Source organism: Leptosomus discolor, chromosome Z (assembly GCF_034619465.1).
Source record: "Leptosomus discolor isolate bLepDis1 chromosome Z, bLepDis1.hap2, whole genome shotgun sequence".
NCBI classification, from domain to species: Eukaryota; Metazoa; Chordata; class Aves; order Leptosomiformes; family Leptosomidae; genus Leptosomus; species Leptosomus discolor.
Window position 1 is genome coordinate 93,785,441 of NC_141419.1, and position 21,623 is coordinate 93,807,063.

The window sequence follows — 21,623 nt, forward strand, 5'->3', positions numbered from 1 at the left end:
TCAATGGATGGTTTAAGTCTGGCTGTAAAATAAATTAATTTTCAAGGGAGTTATCTTTCATTTGTGCATGTGCCTATAGCATTGGAAATGTTATGTATTTGTATTCAATTACATAGGCTTTTAAAAACCTTTACAAAAGTGCTCCCTTTGTTGTTGAAGCTTTTAATAAGCTACAAGAATCGGCATTTTCTGCTTCATCGTTACGTTTTATTCGTTTGCTGTTACCTGAAGTATAATGTCATGGTTATGGGGGAATTTGGGATGGAGCAGCAGCACGAACAGAACCACCCCATTCAGTGGCATAAGTTTCAGATTTGGTGCATTAACAAAACACGGGTGTCGTGTGCGGGTGGTTGTTTCTCGTCAGAGGTTCCTGCTGGGCCCCCCGACACATGCGGGCGTTCAGTAGAATGGGCTGGGGCAGCCCTGGCCCCGCGGTGGCTGGCGGGGTCTGGCCCTGCGGGCTCTGGGACATGGCCAGTGACCTCCCCAGCAGCCCGTCGCTGCCGTGGCGGGTCCGCTGGGGCTTGGCAACCGGCACCGCTTGGGACCCTGCGTACACCCCGCCTGCACCGCGCCTCACCACCCGCTCCCGCGGCAGGCTCCCTGCGCGCCCGGCGGGGCCCTGGGGCTGCTTGCGCTGTGTCCCTGTCCGCCCGTTCCTCTCCGGCCCATGCCGCGGGCTGGGAGCTGGGCCAGTGCTGCCCAGGCTCCTTCGGCAAAGCTTTCACTCGCCCCCCGCCCCCCCCCCCCCGCCCCCCCCCCAGCAGGGATCCCCGGTCTTGCAGCCCACACCAGCCTCGCCTGGTCAGCAAGGGGTGAGCAGTTGTGGCCCAGGCCTCGTTCTGTCTGCGGGGTGCTTTTGGGTAGGGTTCCTCGTGACAGCTGTCCGTACGGCCATGCCACTACTCGGTTACCTTCTCTTTAGAACAGCCTGCGTATTTTTGATTTATGAAAGAGTATCTGCATTTCAGGCAGTTTCTTTGGGGGTTGGCCTCGTTTCAGGCCAAAGCTACTGTAAGATGAAATGTTTCCTCAGACGTGGGTGGATGGCGAAAGAAATAATAAGCAGTGGTGGGAATTAAGAGCGTAGAGGCAGCAGCACGACATCCCCGCTGTTCCTTTTGATCCCTTCTGTGAGAGTGTTGTGTTCGCTCAGGAGACCTTTCACAGCCCGGAGGGCGGGCATTCAGTGTGCTTCTGAGGGACCAGAGCGGGAGAAGGCTCCTTGTGGTGAGGGGCTGGAGGAACGCCCCACCGTGCCCCATGAGGCGTCTGTCACTTCCACGGGGCTTAAAAGGTGCCCAGTTCCTCTGGGTTCTGGTAGCACGAAGGAAGGCTTGTGAGTTGTCTTCCCACAGCCTCTCCCTTCAACAAGAAGTCACCTGGGGTGCTGCAGTGGTTTTGTGGAGTTTCTGGGTTCTTGGGGTTTTTGCCAAGTTTTTGATGGCTTTTATCACAGGAAGGAATCTTGGTCAAGTTGCTAGAACAGTGAATTACTGTTATCAAGGAGCAAATGACAATCGTAAACAATGAGTAGATTAGATTAGCTGCAGACCTTACTTTCGGCACGTCCACATCACCGCCATGTGGGCAACCTCGTGCAGCGCTGAAGATACTCTCCCTAGGTACTGTGCACTCCAGTTAGGTTAAGTGCAAACGTGTCAATGGAAATCTGTCAGAAAGGCAAACTGCTCATAAAGGAGAAATGGGAATATTTCTCTGGTGTCTGCACAGCTGCTTCTGAATATCGTTGGTCCAGTCACTACTCCTTCTCTGTGCAGTGCTTGAGAGCGCCTGGGCCTGGCTTTGCAGGCCAGCACGCTGCTGCCTGTGGTGGTGGTCTCACTGTGAACTGTGTTTGGGTGGGAGCAGGTGATTTGGTTCATTTTCAGTGTGTGAGTACTCTGCCCCATTCCAGGGTACTTTGTAGTACCGGTGAGCTACGCAGACACATGGCGTTTCGAGGTACTGCAGCGCTCCGAGACTGCAAGGAATCTCTTCGTGCAGGGCCTGACTATACTGTCTGTGCTTTTTGTTGATTTTATTCCCGTGTTGCCCTCTATTACTTACCAGCAGGGAAGATCAACTGATCCATGTGGATGTGATGCAAAGAGGGAGATGGCCCGCATTTATGGTTGCATAGGGATATGTTGAAAGTGGATGGATAGTAACATCTACATTTTAAAGAAAAATCACCCCCAATATTTAGATTAATTGACAATAAAAGGTACAAGTGGAACTCTCCTCTTCAAGTGATGCTGTTAATCATAAGACTTGTAAAATGCTGGAGTAGTTTTGAAGTGTCGCTAAGTGATAAAGATAACACCTGAGCAGTGCTCTGAAGTTATAATTTATTTAGAGCAATCACAGCCCATTCAGTATGCAAATATTTTCATCTAGAAATGTTACATCTAGTGTAATTGAATATATAGAGTGAACAGACATTACTGTTTGGTCAGAAAATTGATGAGAGCTATTCTTTCTAGGCTTTATTGAGCTGTCGAGTGGGTGACAACAGTACACGTTTTCCTCTCAAAGTTTATCCTTGGTTTGTCCACCTCTGCTAATATTTCATGTTCCTTTTCTTCTGTCTGTCCTTGTAAGTGGATTGCTAGAAGCACACTGAGATATCTGTATGAATTTTTATGCTCTTTCAAGTGGTAGGTATGAATGGTGATTAGGTAACTACATGAAGTCCCATCTGAGCATCTTCAAGAATCACCGAGTATTGCAAAGATCAAGTAGATCTGTGAACACCTAGACCTTGAAGGGCTCTCTTTATCCTGCCCTCTTCATAGTTGTACAATGGGTATGGAATATAGTTGGTGGAGCTGTGAGTAATGGTTCAAATACCCAGCAATAGAGGTATAGTCAGATGGAGACCAGGTCCCACTGTCAGATTGTCAGTGGTTACCTCTTGTGGGAGACGGTGCCTTTGGCCGGTGCACGCTGAGAGGAGGTGGTGATCAAACAGATCATGAAGAATGTGCAGAACAGTAGTGTTTGTCACCTGTACTGGACATAACTGTGCATAAGTGAACTTGTGACGGTGCTGTGGGGCCCAAATGTTGGTGTAACCACATCTGCATGCTTAACTTGCAGCAGCATATCAATGGTCATCCTCAAGTTGGAAATACCAGATTACTCGAAAGGCTGGTTATAAGGGTGTAACTGTTCCTCACAAAGGAAGCACACTGAATTAATGGAACAGCATTCTTTAGAAAAAAACCCCAGAAGTTCTAATACTTTGGTTTCTGTTTGGTAAAATGATAAAATAAATTTTTTATTTTGGGGAAAAATATTTATGATTCATGCAGTTCTATCTTCACTGTTTGGATGTTGGGTTCCCCTCCCTTCCCTGTCAGATGTGCATATGAGGTTTTTCCTTAAAAAAGAAAAGTCACCAAGGTTTGGCAGGAACATTTCAACAACGTGGTGAACAGAAATTTCACGCTGCTTTTTAATGCACATGGAGGCTGATTTGTGAAAAGAGTAGATTGTTACCTTGTGCTTTGAATTACGCATAGGTTGTCAAAGGAAACAGAATTTCATCAGTGCTTAGCATGCATACTGTGGACTAAGAAGCCATTTTGAACTGTCACAGAAAATGCTGAAATAGATAAATTATAACAACAGATAATGTGCAACAATAAAGGGGTAGAAACCAGTAATTGCTAAAATAATGGTGCTCAAACATCTTTATTTTTGCTTCATTGTGTTTGGATTGATGTTTACAATTTTTTGCTTCTCTGATGTAAAATTACTCCTTTTCCTGCCTTTTTTTTTCTGTTTGACAGACTAGAGACGACTTCCTGGGCCAAGTGGATGTGCCACTTAGCCACCTTCCGGTAAGCAGTGCTTTTGTCTCAGCGTGCTCTTTTGTGTCATCACCGGATGTGAAAAACCCTGATGTTATGTAGAATTTATTTCCAGAAGTAGTCCAGGTAATTTTTCTTACAGCAAGCATTCCCAGCGTAGCATTAGAGGCTTAAAGAAAGATGTGGACAACAAAGCCCCACTGTGCACAGGAACTGGGAGAAATGATTCCCTTTGCAGGGACAAGGAAGACAGTTGTTCTCTGGTATCACTTAAATTTCTCAGCATCCAGGATTCACTTCTCATCCAGATTCTTTCTTAAAATCCTTGTCTGTTCTTCAATTCATGAACGACAAGCTTTTTATATGCATGCATAGAGCTTTTAATGTCTAGACGTGCATAAGTAGATTTTTTTTTTCCGTAAGAGGCACCTAAGTGCCTATTGCTCTTCCTGTGTGGTAGGAAAGTACAGATTTTGGGTGTTTTCCCACTTTCACACAGCTTAAATACCTTATATGTGAAAAAATACGAATAAAATAACTTAGAAAAGCTGGTATTTGGAGACATTTCTTCTATTTTTTTAGAAGTTAGAGTTTAAATACTTGGGTTAATGCCTGCCTTCAGGGTCACTTATGTACGGATGTTCTCTGAAACACTGAACATACCGTTGTACGGGTACCTCAGTCTGTTTTATACGGATAGGTGAAGTCTCAGTTACTAAGATGTGACAACATCAGGTGTGGCATCACTGTTCACGTGGGAGGAGCTGTGAGATGGCTGGAGCACATCAGCTGAGAGCTGCCGCACCACTGCATCGGGCCAGCCTGTGCCTGCCTGGCTGCTTTTCCTCACGTGTTCTGAGCTCTGAATAGGAGAGGGAGAGGTTACTTTCACAGTAGGCACACATATACAGAAGCACTTTTTCCCCAAAAAATTTCCTCTGGGAAGATTCACAACATGTATCTCAGAACAGCTGTTCTTTCTGTAGCTGTAGCGTGGCAGTGTCTCCACAGGGTGCTTACCTACCTACCCCCGAGTGTGTTCTCGTTCTCTAGTTTGTTATTTATATGTTGATTCAGGTGTGTGTACTAATTTGGTGCTAAACATGCTGTCTATCTTTATCTTCTAGTCAATATTTTCCCCATTCATCCTTCCACTACCTTAGTAGGAGACACGTGGTGTATTTCTTAACAAATGTTTGCTTTCTTGTTCTAACTGTACTGCCCACTTTTTGTCGAAGCCCTTACTTTCTCTAATATTATCTGATTACTATCTACAAACCTTGCTTAAAATACACAGCTGCTTATTTTATGTATGTTCCTTGCAGTTGAGTACTAAGAATCAGTACTTCTTAATCATGCATGCTTTGATGTCCTGTTGATTTGGTTAAAATCTCCTATCCCTCTGAAAAGTGGGAAGTCTGTCTCTCAGTTGAAGTGGACACTCAGTGCAGGAAATGCCTTGCAGGAAAAGAGTTCAGTCAGTGAAAAGAAAGTCTGTATGGTGTTTGGTGTAGTATTCGCAGCCAGGTGGTCACGGCCAGTGGGACGCACTGGGAGAGGTCTGCCTGCTCTAACCTCGTTATGTAAACGTCTTCTCTAGCATTTCTACCGCATCTGTGATGTGAATGTTCTTGATAGGTCTCTCTACTTGTGGGCAAGCCCTTTAATTTGCCATTTTCTTAAATGCTTACAGACTGAAGACCCGACCATGGAAAGGCCATACACATTTAAGGATTTCCTTCTCAGACCAAGAAGGTGAGGGGGAGGACCTTTGTATTTTAAAACATTTCTTACTTCAACGTTTGTTATTTGCAGCTATTTAAGGGTTGTTGAGTGAAATGTACCTCCTTATCTTCTAGCCACAAATCTCGTGTAAAGGGTTTCTTGAGACTGAAGATGGCTTATATGCCTAAAAATGGTGGCCCAGAGGAAGAAAACAACGATCAAAGGGATGAATCTGAGGTAAGGCTTAATGCTTTTGGAAGCATTCCCGTTATTAAGAGATTCAAATATAACTGTAGGAAAAGTTGTACCTTGAAAGTTAAAACCCTGGTAGCAGTTTTAGCAGCAGCTTGCTCTCCTCCCCCTTTCCAGCTTTTTTTTTTTTTTTAACTGTTACCTGGTGGTTTTTTTTAACCATTTCAAGTATTTCAAAGTATTTCAGCTGCCACAACGAGTTCTGAAGTCTGACTCAGTTTGTGAGCAAGTAGAAGTGGAAGTCATGCCATGTAGAAGAATTCAGAAAGTCTGTGCAAGTAGTTGATAAACGTGATGGTCTGTATTAGGTGCCTCTTCTTCAGACACTGTTTCAAAATGGGTGTTGTACCAGTTTTCTTTATTTCCTTGGCAACGTTGACTTTGCAGAGAATAAAGCTCATGCAAGCACAGCAGGTTTAAAGACTTCTCGGCACTCCTGTCAGCCATCATCCATTCTAAGAATTAGCTGCCATTCGGCCTGTCGGAGTGAACGTCAGCCCACATGTGCCTTACTAATCGAGTGCAGCCGTCATCTGCGACTGGGGAGTGAGGGCTCTCCTCCCAGGCCAGGCGTCTCTGGGTTCAAAAGTTAGCAGTTGGTTCTCGTTGGCTTCTTGACTGGGACTCTGCACCTAGCACCTAACCACTGGAACAAGCAGCCACCCAAATACGTTTGGGAATCCCTGTTGTAATAGACTGATGGGATTTTAGGGGTTTTGTCATTGAAATGAGGTGCGCACTGTAACCGTGGAGTTTATTCTCTTTCTATATGGTTTACATTTAAGTACTTTTGAACTTCGGAAAATTTTCAGAATCTGCACCTATACGCTAGTGTAAGAAACAATGAAATAACTTCTCTCTGTAGCTTGCACTTTAAAATTTCACTTATTTTTTTTCCCGTCATTCCTAAGCATGGATGGGATGTGGTTGATTCCAGTGACTCCACATCTCAACGTCAGGAGGAGTTACCACCTCCTCCGCTGCCTCCTGGGTGGGAAGAAAAGGTGGACAACCTGGGCCGGACTTACTATGTCAACCATAACAACAGGACTACTCAGTGGCACCGACCAAGTTTAATGTAAGTGGCAGTGAAATCAATAAGGGCAGTAATTTTTTTCCAACAAACATAACTGATTTGAATTTACAAATTCAAGGCTGGCAAAAGTCTTAAGCAAGACTTCCATGAAGCCGTGTATAAAGGCACACTAGTCTTTTCGTTAACAGATTAATCATGGTTTCGCTGCCGTGCTACATATCTGAAACTATACTTTATTGATGTGAAAACTTTCACAGATGTGCTAGTAAATTGAGAACCAAAGTCTGTATCTCTTCAGTTGAAAAGGAAACTTTTTTTTTTAAGAATGAAAGAGACTTCCCCACCCCCAGCACATCACACATACACATAGGTGTTCTGGGAAGTGCTAGGAAATCTGAAGGGGTGGGAGGGAAGTCAGTGCATTAACAACGTACGGGTTGTTAATTAATAACAAAAAATTTAACAAGTATTGGGAGACAGATGTGTAATTTTTCAGAAAGTAATTTAACAGGAATAAATTACTTTTTTTCTATAGAGACAGTTGAAAAGGTAAGGAAAAAAGTCAACTCTATTACATTTTGATTAAGTTAAACTAGTTAATTTTGAGGAGATCCTGATTATTATTCAGTGTATAGACTGCATTACCTATGTGCACTGGTTGTCCTAATGTGGAGTTCCTCTTCAAGTCTTCATTATGTATTTCTTACTATTAGATTTAGAAAGCTGTGGCAAGTTTATGTTTTAAAAAATCTGTGTAACTGACAGTGTTGAGTTATACTGAAATCATGTATTAGTTAAACATCTTGCATTATTTTTATGTAGTGACTATTTTTCCACTGTTGCTTCTTACAACACTAACGGTTATTCTTTCTTGACTATTCATAATCATAGCTAAATTACGCAAATGTGTGTTGCCCTTATTTAAGGTGCTGTTTGTTGTTCTTGTCTGATGAGTTTGTCATAGTTAGAATTGAATTAAATTTTGTTCTGTATGTTTTGAAGTGTTTACTGTTGAACTATTTGAGCTACGAACTAAGCAATGGGTATTTAGTCAAGGAAATCTCCTCAACTATGATCATTATGAATCGTAATGGTCAGTAAGTGTCTATAAAAAAAGCAGGTTTTATAAATTATTTGTTTTAAAACCTCCTTGTAATCTGATTATGCTAAATGAAGTAAAGAGTACTTGGATTCAGAAATGTTTGGCCGTTACCAAAAGCAATCACCACTAGAAAGTGTCATCATCAGACGGGTGTATAAAATGAAAGCCTCAGGGGTTGGCTTTTAGCTAGATGTCGTCACAGATAGTTTGGAAGGAAGCGCATGGTTGCTACTGATAAACTTCATGCGTGACACCAGGCTTGATGAAGAGTGAAGACTTCAGAGTGACGCCATTTAGCCTTTAGGAAACCACTAGGAGCAGAATGTCGCTTGAGGTCTAAAGTAGTTTCCATGACCTCTCCCTTTTAGGCCAGTGACTCAGATACTAAGATGGTCATCAAGGAGCAACACTGAGTGCTGTCCAGTCCGTGTCTGCAGTAGGAATATGAGAGTAGCTCGTTTCTCATGGTCCTTTAAAACATGCAGTGATAAAATGATTGCACAAAGCTTTTCCTGAGCGTGACCATCTTTGAGTCACAGTCCCTCATCCTGAAGGAGAGGTTCAAATACAATACTGCCTTCTAACAACGTCTGCCCGTTAAGTACTGAAATAGAGTTTATGTCTAGCTGTGCACATTGAGAAGGCCCCCAAGCCAGCCTGGTCTCCGCCAAGGGAACCAGAGTATTTTCCACCACTGCTGGTGTGAACCAAGCTAGCGGAGGCAGCCAGTTCAAGAAGTTATCCATGCTGCAACAGCTTGCCTTGGCTTTGGCTGTCACAAAAAGGAGAACAGTAGTTGACCTAAAGGTGGGGTCAAAGGTAAAATCCATGTGTCAGGAATGATTCTGGTAATCCCAGGAGAGGCTGAGTAGTGGTGGGTTAGTGTGGTGGAGTGTGGACTTCCATTTCTGCTCAGATAGCTCTGGTGTATAAAGAACGTTAATTTCCAGCATTACATGACAAGTGCAAGTCACTCCTGGGGAGATTCCGATTGGACCCTAGAGGAAAATTTTTTGTAATGAGAACAGTCAGCCATCGGAGCAGTCTCCCCAGGGAGGTGGTGGGTTCCCCAACATTGGACACTTGCAAGTTTCGGCCGGACAGGGTTCTGGGCCATCTTCTCTAGACCGTGCTCTGGCCAAGAAAGGTTGGACCAGATGATCCTTCAGGTCGCTTCCGACCTGGTGGTCTATGATTCTGTGATGTTTGTGAAGTGCTTCGGGTTTTATTTACTTTGGATTGAGGGATTGAATGGTCTCTTACTTACGAAGCCTGACACATGCAAGAATAATAATTTGCATAATCAAAAGCATTAATGAGGTTTTGAATGCAATGGATGAAGTAATGCTTTAGTTTAACATTTGTTATTTTCTTGTTTTTTTCTCCTTCACATGCATTCTTTCCCCCGCTGTCCAGTGATGTGGGATCTGATTCAGATAACAATATCAGACAGATAAACCAAGAAGCAGCCCATAGGCGGTTCCGCTCTCGCAGACACATTAGTGAGGACTTGGAACCGGAACCTGTGGAGAGTGGAGACATTCCTGAGGTATGTAAAGGCCTCAGGTTTAAGAAGTTGACTAAACTTCATCTGATGTGTTTCTCATTTGTAAGCTAATTACTATACAGCGTACACAGCAATGTTCTTACATGGTGTTTGTGGAAGTTGCCTTAGTAAATACCAGTGACACAACAAAAACCCTAAACAGAGCTGTACTTTCAAGGTCCCCTGCATTTCTGGGTGCCCGATGATGTATGCACAATATTAAATACTATTTAAAATGCTGGGAGAAACATTTATAATTCCAAGTGCTGCTTGTTATAGATAAATTGATAGAAACACTTGCAATACTCTGCTTTGAATGACAGTCGAGGAATTTGTAAAAAGAAGGGAAACATACTGACTGGAACTGCCATGTACTTCAGTTTTCTTTAGTGTCTTGATTTAGAGGAAGGAGAAGCTGTTGGGTTTTTTCCCCAAATACTTGGGTTTAGTTAGAATTTTGACATCTTACTACTCAGGGTGAGTGTTTGTTGAATTTGTACCTGGATAAATAAATTTGCTAAGATACTCGTCAGCCTCAATAAGAGTTTGTGTGAAGCTCTAATCCCATTCAGCTTTAAGGAATATTTTATGTGAATCACAGACAAAATTATTTCTGAAAGCTAGTTTTGGTTCACTGTTATTCAGAGCAACAGATAGATTGCTGAAACTGCTGTTACACATCACCTGTTAATATTTGATTTGCAGATACTGATGAGTACTTTCTATTATGCATTTTATTCTAAATTAAAATCAACAGTTGTTTCTTACAAGTTTAAGTAAGAGTGCAGAATTAGTTAAGTTTTGAACAGAATTTCAAATGGATTTTATTTAATGAGAGCTTTTTTTAATGCATCCTTTCATCTACATCATAAGGCGTTGCATCATCATCAACATGAAGACCATTTTGAAGTCAACATGAAAACCATTTTTCACTGTGTCTGTTTCAAAGGGAGTAGAATGCTTGTTTGTGTGTTCTAGGGATTGGTTTTTTCACTAAATATTAAGGCTGTTTATCGCACCTGTGTTTGTCACAATGAGGTGGTCGCATAGAAGGCAAAGGGAAAGAAGACTGTCTTTATAAATCCTTAACATAGTTTCTTCTCTTTTCTTAGCCTTGGGAAACCATTTCAGAGGAGGCAAGTGCAAGTGGAGATTCATTAAGCTTGTCATTGCCACCTCCTCCTGCGTCACCAGTGTCCCGTACCAGTCCTCAGGAGCTGTCTGAGGAACTGAGCAGAAGACTTCAGGTCACTCCTGATTCCAATGGGGAACAACTGAGTTCTTTGATTGTACGTGACATGATGCTCTGTCTGTATAGAACTCTGTTACTGTAATCTTCTGTTAGTTTGACGTAATCTGAATCGTTTATACGGATGGGTGGTAATTGCTCGTCTCAGGAAAACCTGAGCATACAGTGAAAATTATCTTCCAAAAAATGCATCATAATTTCACCATAGAGCAAACTGCCCTGAACAATAGAATTCCACAGTTTAGATTTAATGTTTTCTTCTGTGGGAGGTTGTCTTCGGACTCTGTTGCTGATATAAAAGAAAATATATAACACTAGAGAGTATCAAACAAAGAATTTCCAAAGGAAAGAGGAAAAACTGCTAATGCTCTTTCAGTCATCATCCGTTTTATGACATGATATTTTTTCTTAAGTTCAGTATTTTAACTGTACATGTTTATATTAAAGCGTGTGCTTTCTTATATCAGGGTTTTATAAATCCCTTGTAGTTTATGGAGTCAACTATTAGAAGACTAACAAAGGATTAGAATGGGAAGTAGGTAGTTCTGGTGAAATCCTCCCCGAGTTGTAAATGGCTAGTCTGGAAAAAATTTGTCTGTCACCATAACAGTTTTACTTGAGGTAAACCCAAAAACCCTGCTCTGTATTTGTGTTACCTGTTAGTTTGTCAGACTGATGATACCACAAAAAAGAAGGATAATGCACTTGCAAGTGGGGGAATGTCTTATATTATCTATGATTAAGAAAACATTTTAAGTAGTAAGCAGAACATCATGCTCTGATGTATTAATTTTATTCTTGCTGTATGCCATCAAGGAACCTCTGCAGTTCAGGAGAAAAGAAATTGTATGTACTCTTGTTCTGATTAAATAGAACTGTGATTAGGTGCCGGTTTTTTTACAAAGAGCCTATACAATAGGTGTCCTACAATGATTTTAATGTTATCTAGAGGTTAGTTGGCAAATTACAGCTCTGATGGCTAACTGTCTGCATAAAGAATCACTTGTGCTTTTGCAGATAACTGCAGATTTTAGTACACCTTCACTTGGAGGGCAGGAGGATAATCAAATAATTTCCGTGCAAAATCAAGGCTTAGTTTTTTTTTCACACTAACAATAATAAATTGTGTAGCTGCAGAGTTCTCTTAATTAAAATAATTCAGTAATTATATTCCTATACAAACTAGCTCTTTTATGAGCCATTAAGTGATAGCTTCTTTCTTATCAGTGCACTAAAAATTATAATCGGACTGCACTTGCAAAGTAAGAATTTGTCAAAGCAGTTAAAATCTCTGTTACTGTGCAGTAGCCAGGGTAAGGGTGTTGGGATACTGAAAGTAACAGAAAAAACCAGAAACAATTACTCGAAGGTGCCTTACCGAGGTACCCAGAGGTCTGTGCGGAGACTGGGGGGGTCAGTGGCATTCAGTGTGCAGCCCCTGCACGCCTGCCAGGGCAGCTCCTGTCTCTGAACTGTGCTTCCGCAGCTCGGGCCTCTCCGAGGGCTCACCGGTCTCATCCAGCACCGAAGTCTGAGCTGGTTCCCGGTGAATGAACAGTGCTTACCCTGGGCTAATAAATCCTCCCGATCTGGAGGCTGGCAAGCACAGTACGGAGGGATCCCAGAGCTTCATTCGGATTGAGCCAGGTAGGCAGGAAAGGTTTGGCGCTTCCAGCTGAACACAAGCCGTAACCCAAGTGCTAGGGTATGTCCACGTGACATTTCCTCCCCGTCCAGGTTCCTGAAGGCTTGTGAGATCAGCTTCATGACCTTGCATGGAGGAAGCTTGGAGCCAGGGTTTTCCCAAACCCACCAGCTCTAAACGGGCTTTACATAGAGCTGTCTCAGGTCTGCACGCTGTGGGCTGACGCTGGAAGCCCTTACAGTCACGTTTCCCCAACAGCGTGCGTGGTGCACTCAGCCTGACCTTCGGTCAGCACAGAGACAGCTCCTCTGTCTCTGCATCCATACGCAGTTAATCTACAACGCAGCTAGATTGCCAGCAGATAGTTGAGGAGTGATTGTGTGTGTGTTAAGGTATTTTGTCACTCTCCTCATGTATCTAGGCAGTGCCAGAAAACACTTCAGGCTTGCTGGTCAATACGTTTGTCAGACAAACCCTTTCACATTGATCTTTGGCATAACAGGGAAGCAAGATGTAATTGCGTCTTTTTTTCAGGGGTTGTTCGTTTGGGGTTGGTTTTGGTTTTTTTTTTGCACACTGATCTTTTAACAGCATGTGCTCTTAGGACTGATGTTTCCAAGTAAGAGCTGGAGTTTCTGATACGCCTCTCAAGTAGTTTGCTTCATCGTGTTGCTTCGTTATCTTTCAGTGGTACATAAGGGTGCCCATGTGAGTGGCTATAAATAGGCTAGTCGTTTGCTTGTTTATTAGTGCGTTCATACTTGTACCATTGATATCCAGAAACAGGTGAAGCTAGTTACTCTTTGATTAAAGATGAGGCATCAGTTATGCAAAATAATCTGTTTAAGAATTACCCATATTTCTGTACATGGAACTTAGAACCTCAATCAAACCACACTGAAAAGCCATGTGAGAAAATGCATTTGAAGTGAAATGCTGTTTAGATGCCAGTTGATTTTACTGAATACTGGTCAGCCCTGAAGTGGTCAAGCAGTTGGACTGGTTGATCCCTGTAGGTCCTTTCCAACTGAAATGTCCTATTCATAGCTTTCTTTGTGGCCGTCTGTCATGACTACATGACATACAGTATTTGATTATTTTTTTTGTTATATGGGATTTCTCATGAGAGTAACAAAAAATGATGGCTGCTGCCGTGCCTAATGTTTTTGAGATGTCTTGGTACCAGCTATGGGGATATTTCAGAATTACTGTAATAGGGACGTATTTCTTATGTTGGGCTGCACCTTGTAGACGAGGTATTAATTCTACAGGGCAGTGGTTGCTAACCAATGTAGGCAGAAGATCAGTTCCTTCTTAAATACAAAGAATATTAGTGTGGCACATTAATTCCTTCCGAAACGTTTTTTAATTACCTAGCGAATGTCTTGTTATCAAGAAGTAAAAGCTGAAATTATCTTTAGAAGTAATTTTGGGATGTGAAGAAGCCTCTGTGGTGTGACTCTGAGTCCCAAAACCAATGTTGTAGCAAGTGGAAAATGTGATTATGGATCCTTGTCACTTCTCAGGTGCTGTCACTTTATAATCTGAGCCTGTCCCTTAGGGAATGGCATTCAGTCATTGACACACTGCGCTTCATCACCTTTTTTTTGATAAATCTCACAAGTTTATGGGCAATGATATTTTAGTACCAAGCAGACAGGCTGTTGTATCTGCTTGGTTTAGGGTGTTTTTTTGACTTGGGAAGTTCAAAAACTAGAAGCAAATAGGAAAATTAAGACTTGGGTTTTTTGAAACAACTACTGTAAATTTTTAAGTGCATGTTTTTTTAAGACTTTGAGGTCTCATCCATAGTATTTGGTTTTTGGATTTATTTTTCATGCCTAATTTTTGTCAATAATGCATACCATCTGTGAATTTCACCATGAAGTAATGAAAACCAAGGTGAAGCTTTCATTCCCTGAAGAGCTTTATTACAGCTACAGTTTTCATTGCAATGTCTGCTTTTAAGAAGAATTTCATCTGCTTAATTTTTGTCTAAGAAACACTGTTCTTCGCTTAAGTGCTCAGATTTTTTTCCATCTCTCTTAAATTGTTTTCTTGTCAGGCAAATTAGCCTGCTTTTATGCTAATATTTCCCACCACTTACAAAATCATGGAGGACAGAGGATTTTTAACATAAGAGTTGCCCTTTGTATTTGGTCTTTCCAAAGACGTTCATAGCCATTCACTGATCCTAACTGAGTTCAAACCAGAATTCCTGGAGTTAGTATTTTGGCCTGGGGTAATACTGCTGTATTCTGGTACTGGTTTTATGATAGTAGGGGGAAAAAAAATGGCATCTTTTTTCAATCAGAGTTTGTTCATGTTGAAATTTCTCATTTAGAAAAACGAATGACCCTTTTTGTAATAGCATGTACGAAGGGTCACTGTCAACAGAGAAACTGTTATGCCACTGCCTGGTAAAATAGCATAGCTACTAATTGTTTACAGGAGATTTTGTGACAAAGAGGTTTATCCCTGTAAAACATAAATAATCTGTCTAGTAACTTGTGTATTTTACTGTCCTTTTCTTTTGGTCTTATTTATATTACATTTGTAGCTGCCCTCATGATCACTGCAATATAGAGTTCTGTCTCTGGCCATTAGTTTGGTTTTGTGTGAAATTTCTGGATTACCAGCAAACTTCTGAGCACTTCTCTGCCGTTTGGTAACCAGTAAACTCCGAAGCTGCCGTTCATGTTATTGAACATTATCCTTTGTTATTGAAGAGGAAGCTGAGCATCACGGACTAAGATGCAAAGTTGGAAATTTCTTAATATGCCAACAGATGCTCTCAGTAAGACGCCCACTGTGGCTGTAATCCCAGTGAAAGTTCTGCAGAACCAGCTGCTTTCCCAGCCACAGGCTCAGGCTGTTGTAGACAGAAGAACCACAAAAGCATCACCTGTGTAGGATGGGCTTCCCCTCGTGCCCCTGTGCAAGCGATGACTATAGGAGCTAACTGTTGCAGGAAGCCCTGTGTAGAGATTTGCTGACTCCAGCCTATTGATTTTCCAAGGGCTACATTGCCGGTATTCAGACAGAAGTTTTACATTTTCCTTATACTGCTTATGTTCCTTCAGGTTCTCTAAAATGTCTTCCAAAGATACCTGAAAATAGTTTTCAAAAGTTCCATGGCGTTTTCACGTCCCATTATGTCTTTAGTTAATCTTCCCCTTTACTGCTCAGTGCACAGCTGTTGATTTTCCTGCGTGTTTTCCCAGGCGGGATGGCCTAGCCCCTTCTCTTAGACTGGGTCCATAAAACATTGTAACTTGAGTGCTGAGGATGAGTACAAGATGTGTATCTAAGTGCTTTCCTTTCCTCAGTTAATCTGAAACAGTCCAGGATAGAATGCTGAGACTTGGGGTTTTTCATTGCTTGCCACGTTTCTGTAGAAGTATTAAAACTGAAGACACTGCAACATAAATATTATTTTTTTTAGGGGTTCTGATTGAATGGGAGAAAAGTAGAATTACTGAATAAAACGCTGTGTTTTAAGACACCTTAACTTAAAGATGTCTGTCTTTCTTTTTTTTTTCTAGCAAAGAGATCCTTCTTCAAGATTACGGTCTTGCAGCGTAACAGACACAGTTGCTGAACAGTCTCAATTAACCTTGGTAAACCAAAGCTGACTTCTATTTCTTTTTGCTTGAACATTCTTTGATTCTGAATAATACCTTTTCTTAGGTCAGTTCTGGTCAGAGGCAGATCAGTAGCCGTGTGGGCATATGACTGTCCCAAACAGTAATGGGTACCAAGTTAATGTTGTCATGGTCATCAACTAAAATGAGGACATTCATGAGAGAGAAAAATGTTTTGAGACTGACAGTGTAGTCACACTAACTTCAGTTACCTAACATAGGAATTTAGGTACTGCACTCCAAGGGGTGTTTTCAGCTGGGGTAGGAGAGGGCAGTAGCACCATCTATCTTGGAACTGTAGCAGCCACAGGACTCTCCTGTCAGGTTTACTTTTGTGTCCCATAAATTGGCTTGACTTGGAATGTGTGAATCTGTATAACATTGAACAGGTTTGGTGTTAGTTGTAGTTAAGAAGAGCCTTGTGATAGTCCTCGTACGACAGAACTGAATAGAATTGCATCTGATGTAGTTTTTTAATCAGAGTGGTTGAGGTGATCAGCTGCTTCTGCAATTCTATTTCAGTAGATTCTTCAAACAGGAAAAGATACAAAGATGTTTTTTTAAAAAAGATTCTCTTTCACATCGTAACCGTGCACACCTTTGCTCTAATTGATAGAAAGTTCTACATGTTTCATCCTACAACCCAAGTACGAGGATCGCAGAGGTGGGAGGCCGTGAGGCTACTTATAAGGGGGCTGTGCAAGATGTGCTTTTGAATAAAACTGCTCAGTTCTTCAAAATAATTTAATATTTTTAAAAATTACATTTTTTCTTCCAGGATTTTTTTCCAGTTTTTTATTAGAAGTATATTACATAAGGATCTACAAAGTAGCAAATTTGTGTATCTTTTTAATGGAAACACTGAGTAAATAGAGTGTATCCATAAGGTTGTATTTGAAGCTGATGTCTCTCCTTTGCTTGTTCTTTCTGTTGCTGTTGGGCAGACATTTACAATGACCGTAGTGCTTTTCTCTCGATTTAATTTTTTCGCATGCTCTAGAAGTTGATTAGTGTACCCCCATTGGCTGCTTACAGACGCATGAAACAGCCGCTGTTCAGAGCACTGCTTCTGAAGTGCTGTATGTCTCTCTGCTTTCTCTGCTGGGTAGACAATGGTGTGGTTTCCGGTACAGTTACACCTGAACTGTCTTCTCTCCACTAGACAAGGTTGACTCCGAATTCAGTCTGTTCCAGAGGTGTTCTGCTTCTTTATTTAATATCACTTGATGGAGTCTGGGTTTCTTCCTGCTTTGTGGAGTCTGGGATTCTTTAACTGGTGTAGTCAAACTGGGACTGGAGATACGTCTTTCACTTTGTTGTCGTAGAACACTCATTTTGCTAACAGATGTTCACAATTGAAAGCATCACTCTAAAACAGGGATGTTACCTGATCTTAACCATATTTAATCCTTACTGAGCTAACGATAATTTATCTTCTAGCAACTAAATACATGTGTCTTTTTGAGTACAGTGCTGCTCTTGACTGTGTTAATCCTCACTGAAAACTCACAGTATCAGTTCCATCTGTTTATCTGTCTCCTTCTGCGCACTCACTGGTGACCAGGATACATCCGTTTTGTTTTCAAATACCATGTTTGTGGGCAGAACATACACAGTTTGTTCTGGGGGAAGAAAGAAATCGTTACATTTAGAATAAATGTTCATCTTAGTAGCAATAGTGAACATACAGAACTGGATACAAGAATTCTTGAAAGGAGTTCCCTTGGTGGTTTTTGTATGAGATTGAGCTGGTTATCAGTGACGGAAGACTCGTTTTTTTGCTATTATCTTAAACATTATTTCCATCTTATTGCTTTCTTTTAATAAATTTGAGTGTCTGTGATTTCTTACTCCTAAAGATGTGACAGTAATTTGTGACCTTCATCACTAAATATACTTATCTGTAACATTAATTATCATTTAACAGCAGAGTGGTCCATCTAGGAGAGCTCGTTCTTCAACTGTCACAGGTGGTGAGGAACCAACGGTAATAATACTCTTTATCAAGCACTATCTCTAAATAAAATATGGGTAGATTTGGGTCTTGTACAGTAAGGAACGTCCTTTCATAAAGCAGCGATGCATTGAATGAAATACAGCCACTGAATCAATAGTTATATTTTGTTGTTGTTTCAGGTGGTATCAAAATTTCTCAACACACTGCGATTTCACTCAAACAACTAGCATGTTTTAGTGATGCGGCCATGCCACTGAGTTTTAGCAAAGCTATGCACTTCTAAAAAGGAAAGATACCGTACGTAATTCTTTAAAAACCAGTATTGAAAGAATCAGGGACTAGAGCCATCAAATCAGTATACGTGTAGCTGTGTTTTTAGCTTGCATCTGTCTTCCCTTAGAACCATAGAACAGTTTCGGTCGGAAGAGACCTTCAAGATCATCGAGTCCAACCTTTGTCCTAGCTCTGCCAACACCACTAAACCATGTCCCTAAGTACAACGTGTACCTGTCTCTTAAACGCCTCCAGGGATGGTGACTCCTCTCCAGTAGACTAATTCCTTTTAATTCTTAAAGTTGATCTTAATTTGAGAACCATGGAGGTACAGTAATACATCATTTAGCTCTTAATGGTCTGATGGCAGTTTTCATTTTCGAGTAGTTGTTCAGCAATCCAAGGCTGAACTTTCACTTTGGTCATCCAGTGAAATTGTGGCAGTGCTTTTCTGGAAGTGTCATGCAAGGAAAGTGGTTTTAATTTATATTGGACTTTGTCAAAAACATCCCATTCTTTTTTAGCCTGATTAAATGTCAGTTTGAAGCAAGTTATTTCATGGAAATAGTTTTACAGTAACTATCATAAATAGCTTTGATGAATATCTGTGCTCCTAGATAATTTATTTCAGGGGAAGAAGTGTCATTTAAACTTGGTATGATTCCTATTTATGTGTGATAATGTCAGATCTTAATTTGGGTGTTGCTGCATCACTCTGTAATACTGTCTATATTTACAATTTTTTGAATTTTAGAATCAGAGGAGCATGCTTGTATTTTGTTCCTGCATATGGCAAATTTTTGGTGTCCTTGCAAAATCTGCTTGACTTGTTAATCATTAGTTAAAATGTGTGCTGGATTGAGCTGTAATGTAACGAAAGTCTCTTGTTGGCAGAGCATCTGCTCTTGATTATACTTTTTAGAGCAAAATATTAATATTTTTCTGCAAATAACTGAGTATCAAACTGATACTGCTGCCGTGGCGCCACCCTCGGTTCGAGTGGGACTGAAGCAGGAAGCACCCTGCAGAGCCGTGGGTTGCCTGGGCGAGCTGGGGGGCCCGAGGGGCTACTACAGGGCACGCAGGTATGCCCTAACCCTGCCTGGCCTTTCTCCCCCGTGGGCCCGAGCCCAAGCCTTTCGATAGCTGCCAAGACGCTGGTCCGCTCAGTATTAAGTGTAACCGTGAAAACGTTACGCCTGCCCTAGTGCAGCGTGGCTGACGAGGAGCACCAGCGGCACTCTTAGGGTTTAAGGTATTAATGAATTGATGGCAGGTGTTGAACTGGAAACTGGGTCATAACCTTTTACCCATTAGTTTTGCATTCATCCTGTTCATCCTGTGCATTGTGTGAGTGGTTATAGGTTTTTCTTGTGTTGTCAGCCGTAATGCAGTGGCTAGTGATTTTTTTTTTTTTTTTTCCTCAAATCTGGCAAAAAGTATTTCTTTAAATTAATATGAATTCAATATAATTAAAAATCTTTTTGTGCTGTTTCTCATGAGACTTCAAATTTCAGTCCTTTTAAGCTTTTACTACTCTTCCTTTTACTGTTTTGTGGCAAAAATATATAGCATCTGGTGTATCAAACTGTGAATTAATGCATCTGGCTAATGCCACTTCATTACAATTTTCTAGTTCAACACCTTTGGCATATGTATTTCTTAAATAGAGCTTGCATATATAATTTGATAGTGACTACTTTAGGTTTAAAATAAATTGAATATTAAAAGTACATAGCCGTAGAATAGAAACAAGTGTGTTTTCAGGCTACTTTTTTTTTTTTTTTTTTTTTTTTTTTTTAAAGTATGCTTTATTATAGGTAGCCGTGACAGATAAGGGGAAGAACATACCCTGAATTCCCAGGAGACCAGTCTCAATGTTTGTTTAGATGTTCAGGGCAGTAGTATGGTAAGGTAGGAATAACACTTTTTCGTAATGTGTTGGATTTTTAGTTGAATTACAAGGATTAGAAATGTTTATGTTACATAGACTTAGTTTTTTTCATCAGAAGCATGGTCATCAGTGCAGATGTCACTTTACCAGGAAGGCTCCTCTCTAAAAGTAAAAAGCTTAACAGTTGGTTTCTAACCTATGGGAAGGTACTTGATCATTTTCAAGGCCAATTCTTCCCTTGGTTTTATTTTAAGATCATACTAAAAAAGTTTAAAGAGTCTTCCTTAAGCATCTTTAATCTCTTACTCCTGTGCCCTGCTTTGGATTCCAGCCTCCATTCCAGGTGTTCATGGAATTTGGTTGACGTTCACCTGGTGAGAATCAGGAGCCCAGAGCCGTGTATGGTGGCTAACTCTTTACAGGACTGAATCTCCGGTCATTCGTCTTTGCTGGAGTCGTTGCCCGTGGAGCTGGTCTCCTGCCGGCACGCAGGCTGCTTGCGTATGTGTCAGCCCTGAAACAGGCTGTGCTTCAGGTGGTCAAAAAAGCTCGCAGCAGAGGCGCCTTTGCTCATGCCAAGTTGTTGACAGCATTACTGCGGCACACGTGGCTGCCTACAGTGGTTTAGCTCGGGCTCCCAGAGAACGGATGAAACCCAGCCCATATCGACCCCTGGTCCCTTGGACCCTGATGTGAGGCTGAGACGTGCTGCTCTGACACTGCACAGAGTCTGTGCTAGTGACCAACTCTTCCCAGCCACTGTTTTATACCTTCAATAAAATATCAGGGCTGAGGCTAAAATCGAAACTGTTGCTGTGCAGAGCTGAGTTTGTGTTGACTTCCGAATTTGAGGTGGTCTCTCGGTAATTAGAGCAACTCCATTACTAACAAAATGCACACAGACCGCACATGAAGTGACAGCAAAAGGTGTGATGTTCTGCCCAAAACTTCAGTCTGTGTGCTCTGTTTCCCCTTTATGTGGCACAGCAGCACGTCTTCTCATCAGATGCCCTGAAATGGCAGAGGTGGAAGTGATACACCTTTTGTTTGCTGCATGGCAACATGTGTTCTGTGGAAGGACATAAGTCAGAATTCTTCCTGTTTTGGGCTTACCACCTGAAAAAAAGGGGGTTTGGTCTTGGGTTTCTTGTTTTTAGTTTTTGGTGGGGTTTTTTTAATGTAAAGAAGACTATTGTTTGAAATAAGACAATAGTTGTAGTTTTTAGGCAAGTTTAGCAGTTCAAGTACAATTTTGCCTTTGTCTGCTGGGCTGCTTTGCAGTTCTACCTGTCAGCATTTAAGCCTGAAATTCTTTAAGGACCAATAAATTCACATTTTATGTCCACAAGGAAAATGACATGTACATTGCTGCAGCCTGTTCAGGGGAAGCCATGGTAAAAGCAGGCTGCTAGGTGAAGGTGTTTTGGTTCGTTTTCTTAGCACTGTGAAGCTGCCTGTTTCTGAAGGAATTAGTCTTAT

The 21,623-nt window shown here is 41.5% G+C and overlaps 1 protein-coding gene across 4 annotated transcripts in view; it reads left to right on the top strand.

Annotated features, from left to right (window-relative positions):
* The window catches only part of NEDD4L (NEDD4 like E3 ubiquitin protein ligase), an 87,961-nt gene that overhangs the window by 33,173 nt on the left and 33,165 nt on the right, over positions 1-21,623 (top strand). For 2 of the 4 annotated variants that reach the window (XM_086479610.1, XM_086479611.1), the window contains exons 2-9: positions 3,801-3,851; positions 5,515-5,576; positions 5,681-5,783; positions 6,710-6,876; positions 9,353-9,485; positions 10,595-10,771; positions 15,922-15,996; positions 17,948-18,007. In XM_086479610.1, the coding sequence (XP_086335736.1) occupies positions 3,801-3,851; positions 5,515-5,576; positions 5,681-5,783; positions 6,710-6,876; positions 9,353-9,485; positions 10,595-10,771; positions 15,922-15,996; positions 17,948-18,007 (828 nt within the window). Of the gene's footprint in view, positions 1-3,800; positions 3,852-5,514; positions 5,577-5,680; positions 5,784-6,709; positions 6,877-9,352; positions 9,486-10,594; positions 10,772-15,921; positions 15,997-17,947; positions 18,008-21,623 lie in introns of those variants that run through there. The other 2 variants (XM_009948592.2, XM_009948593.2) reach the window with 1 other exon arrangement.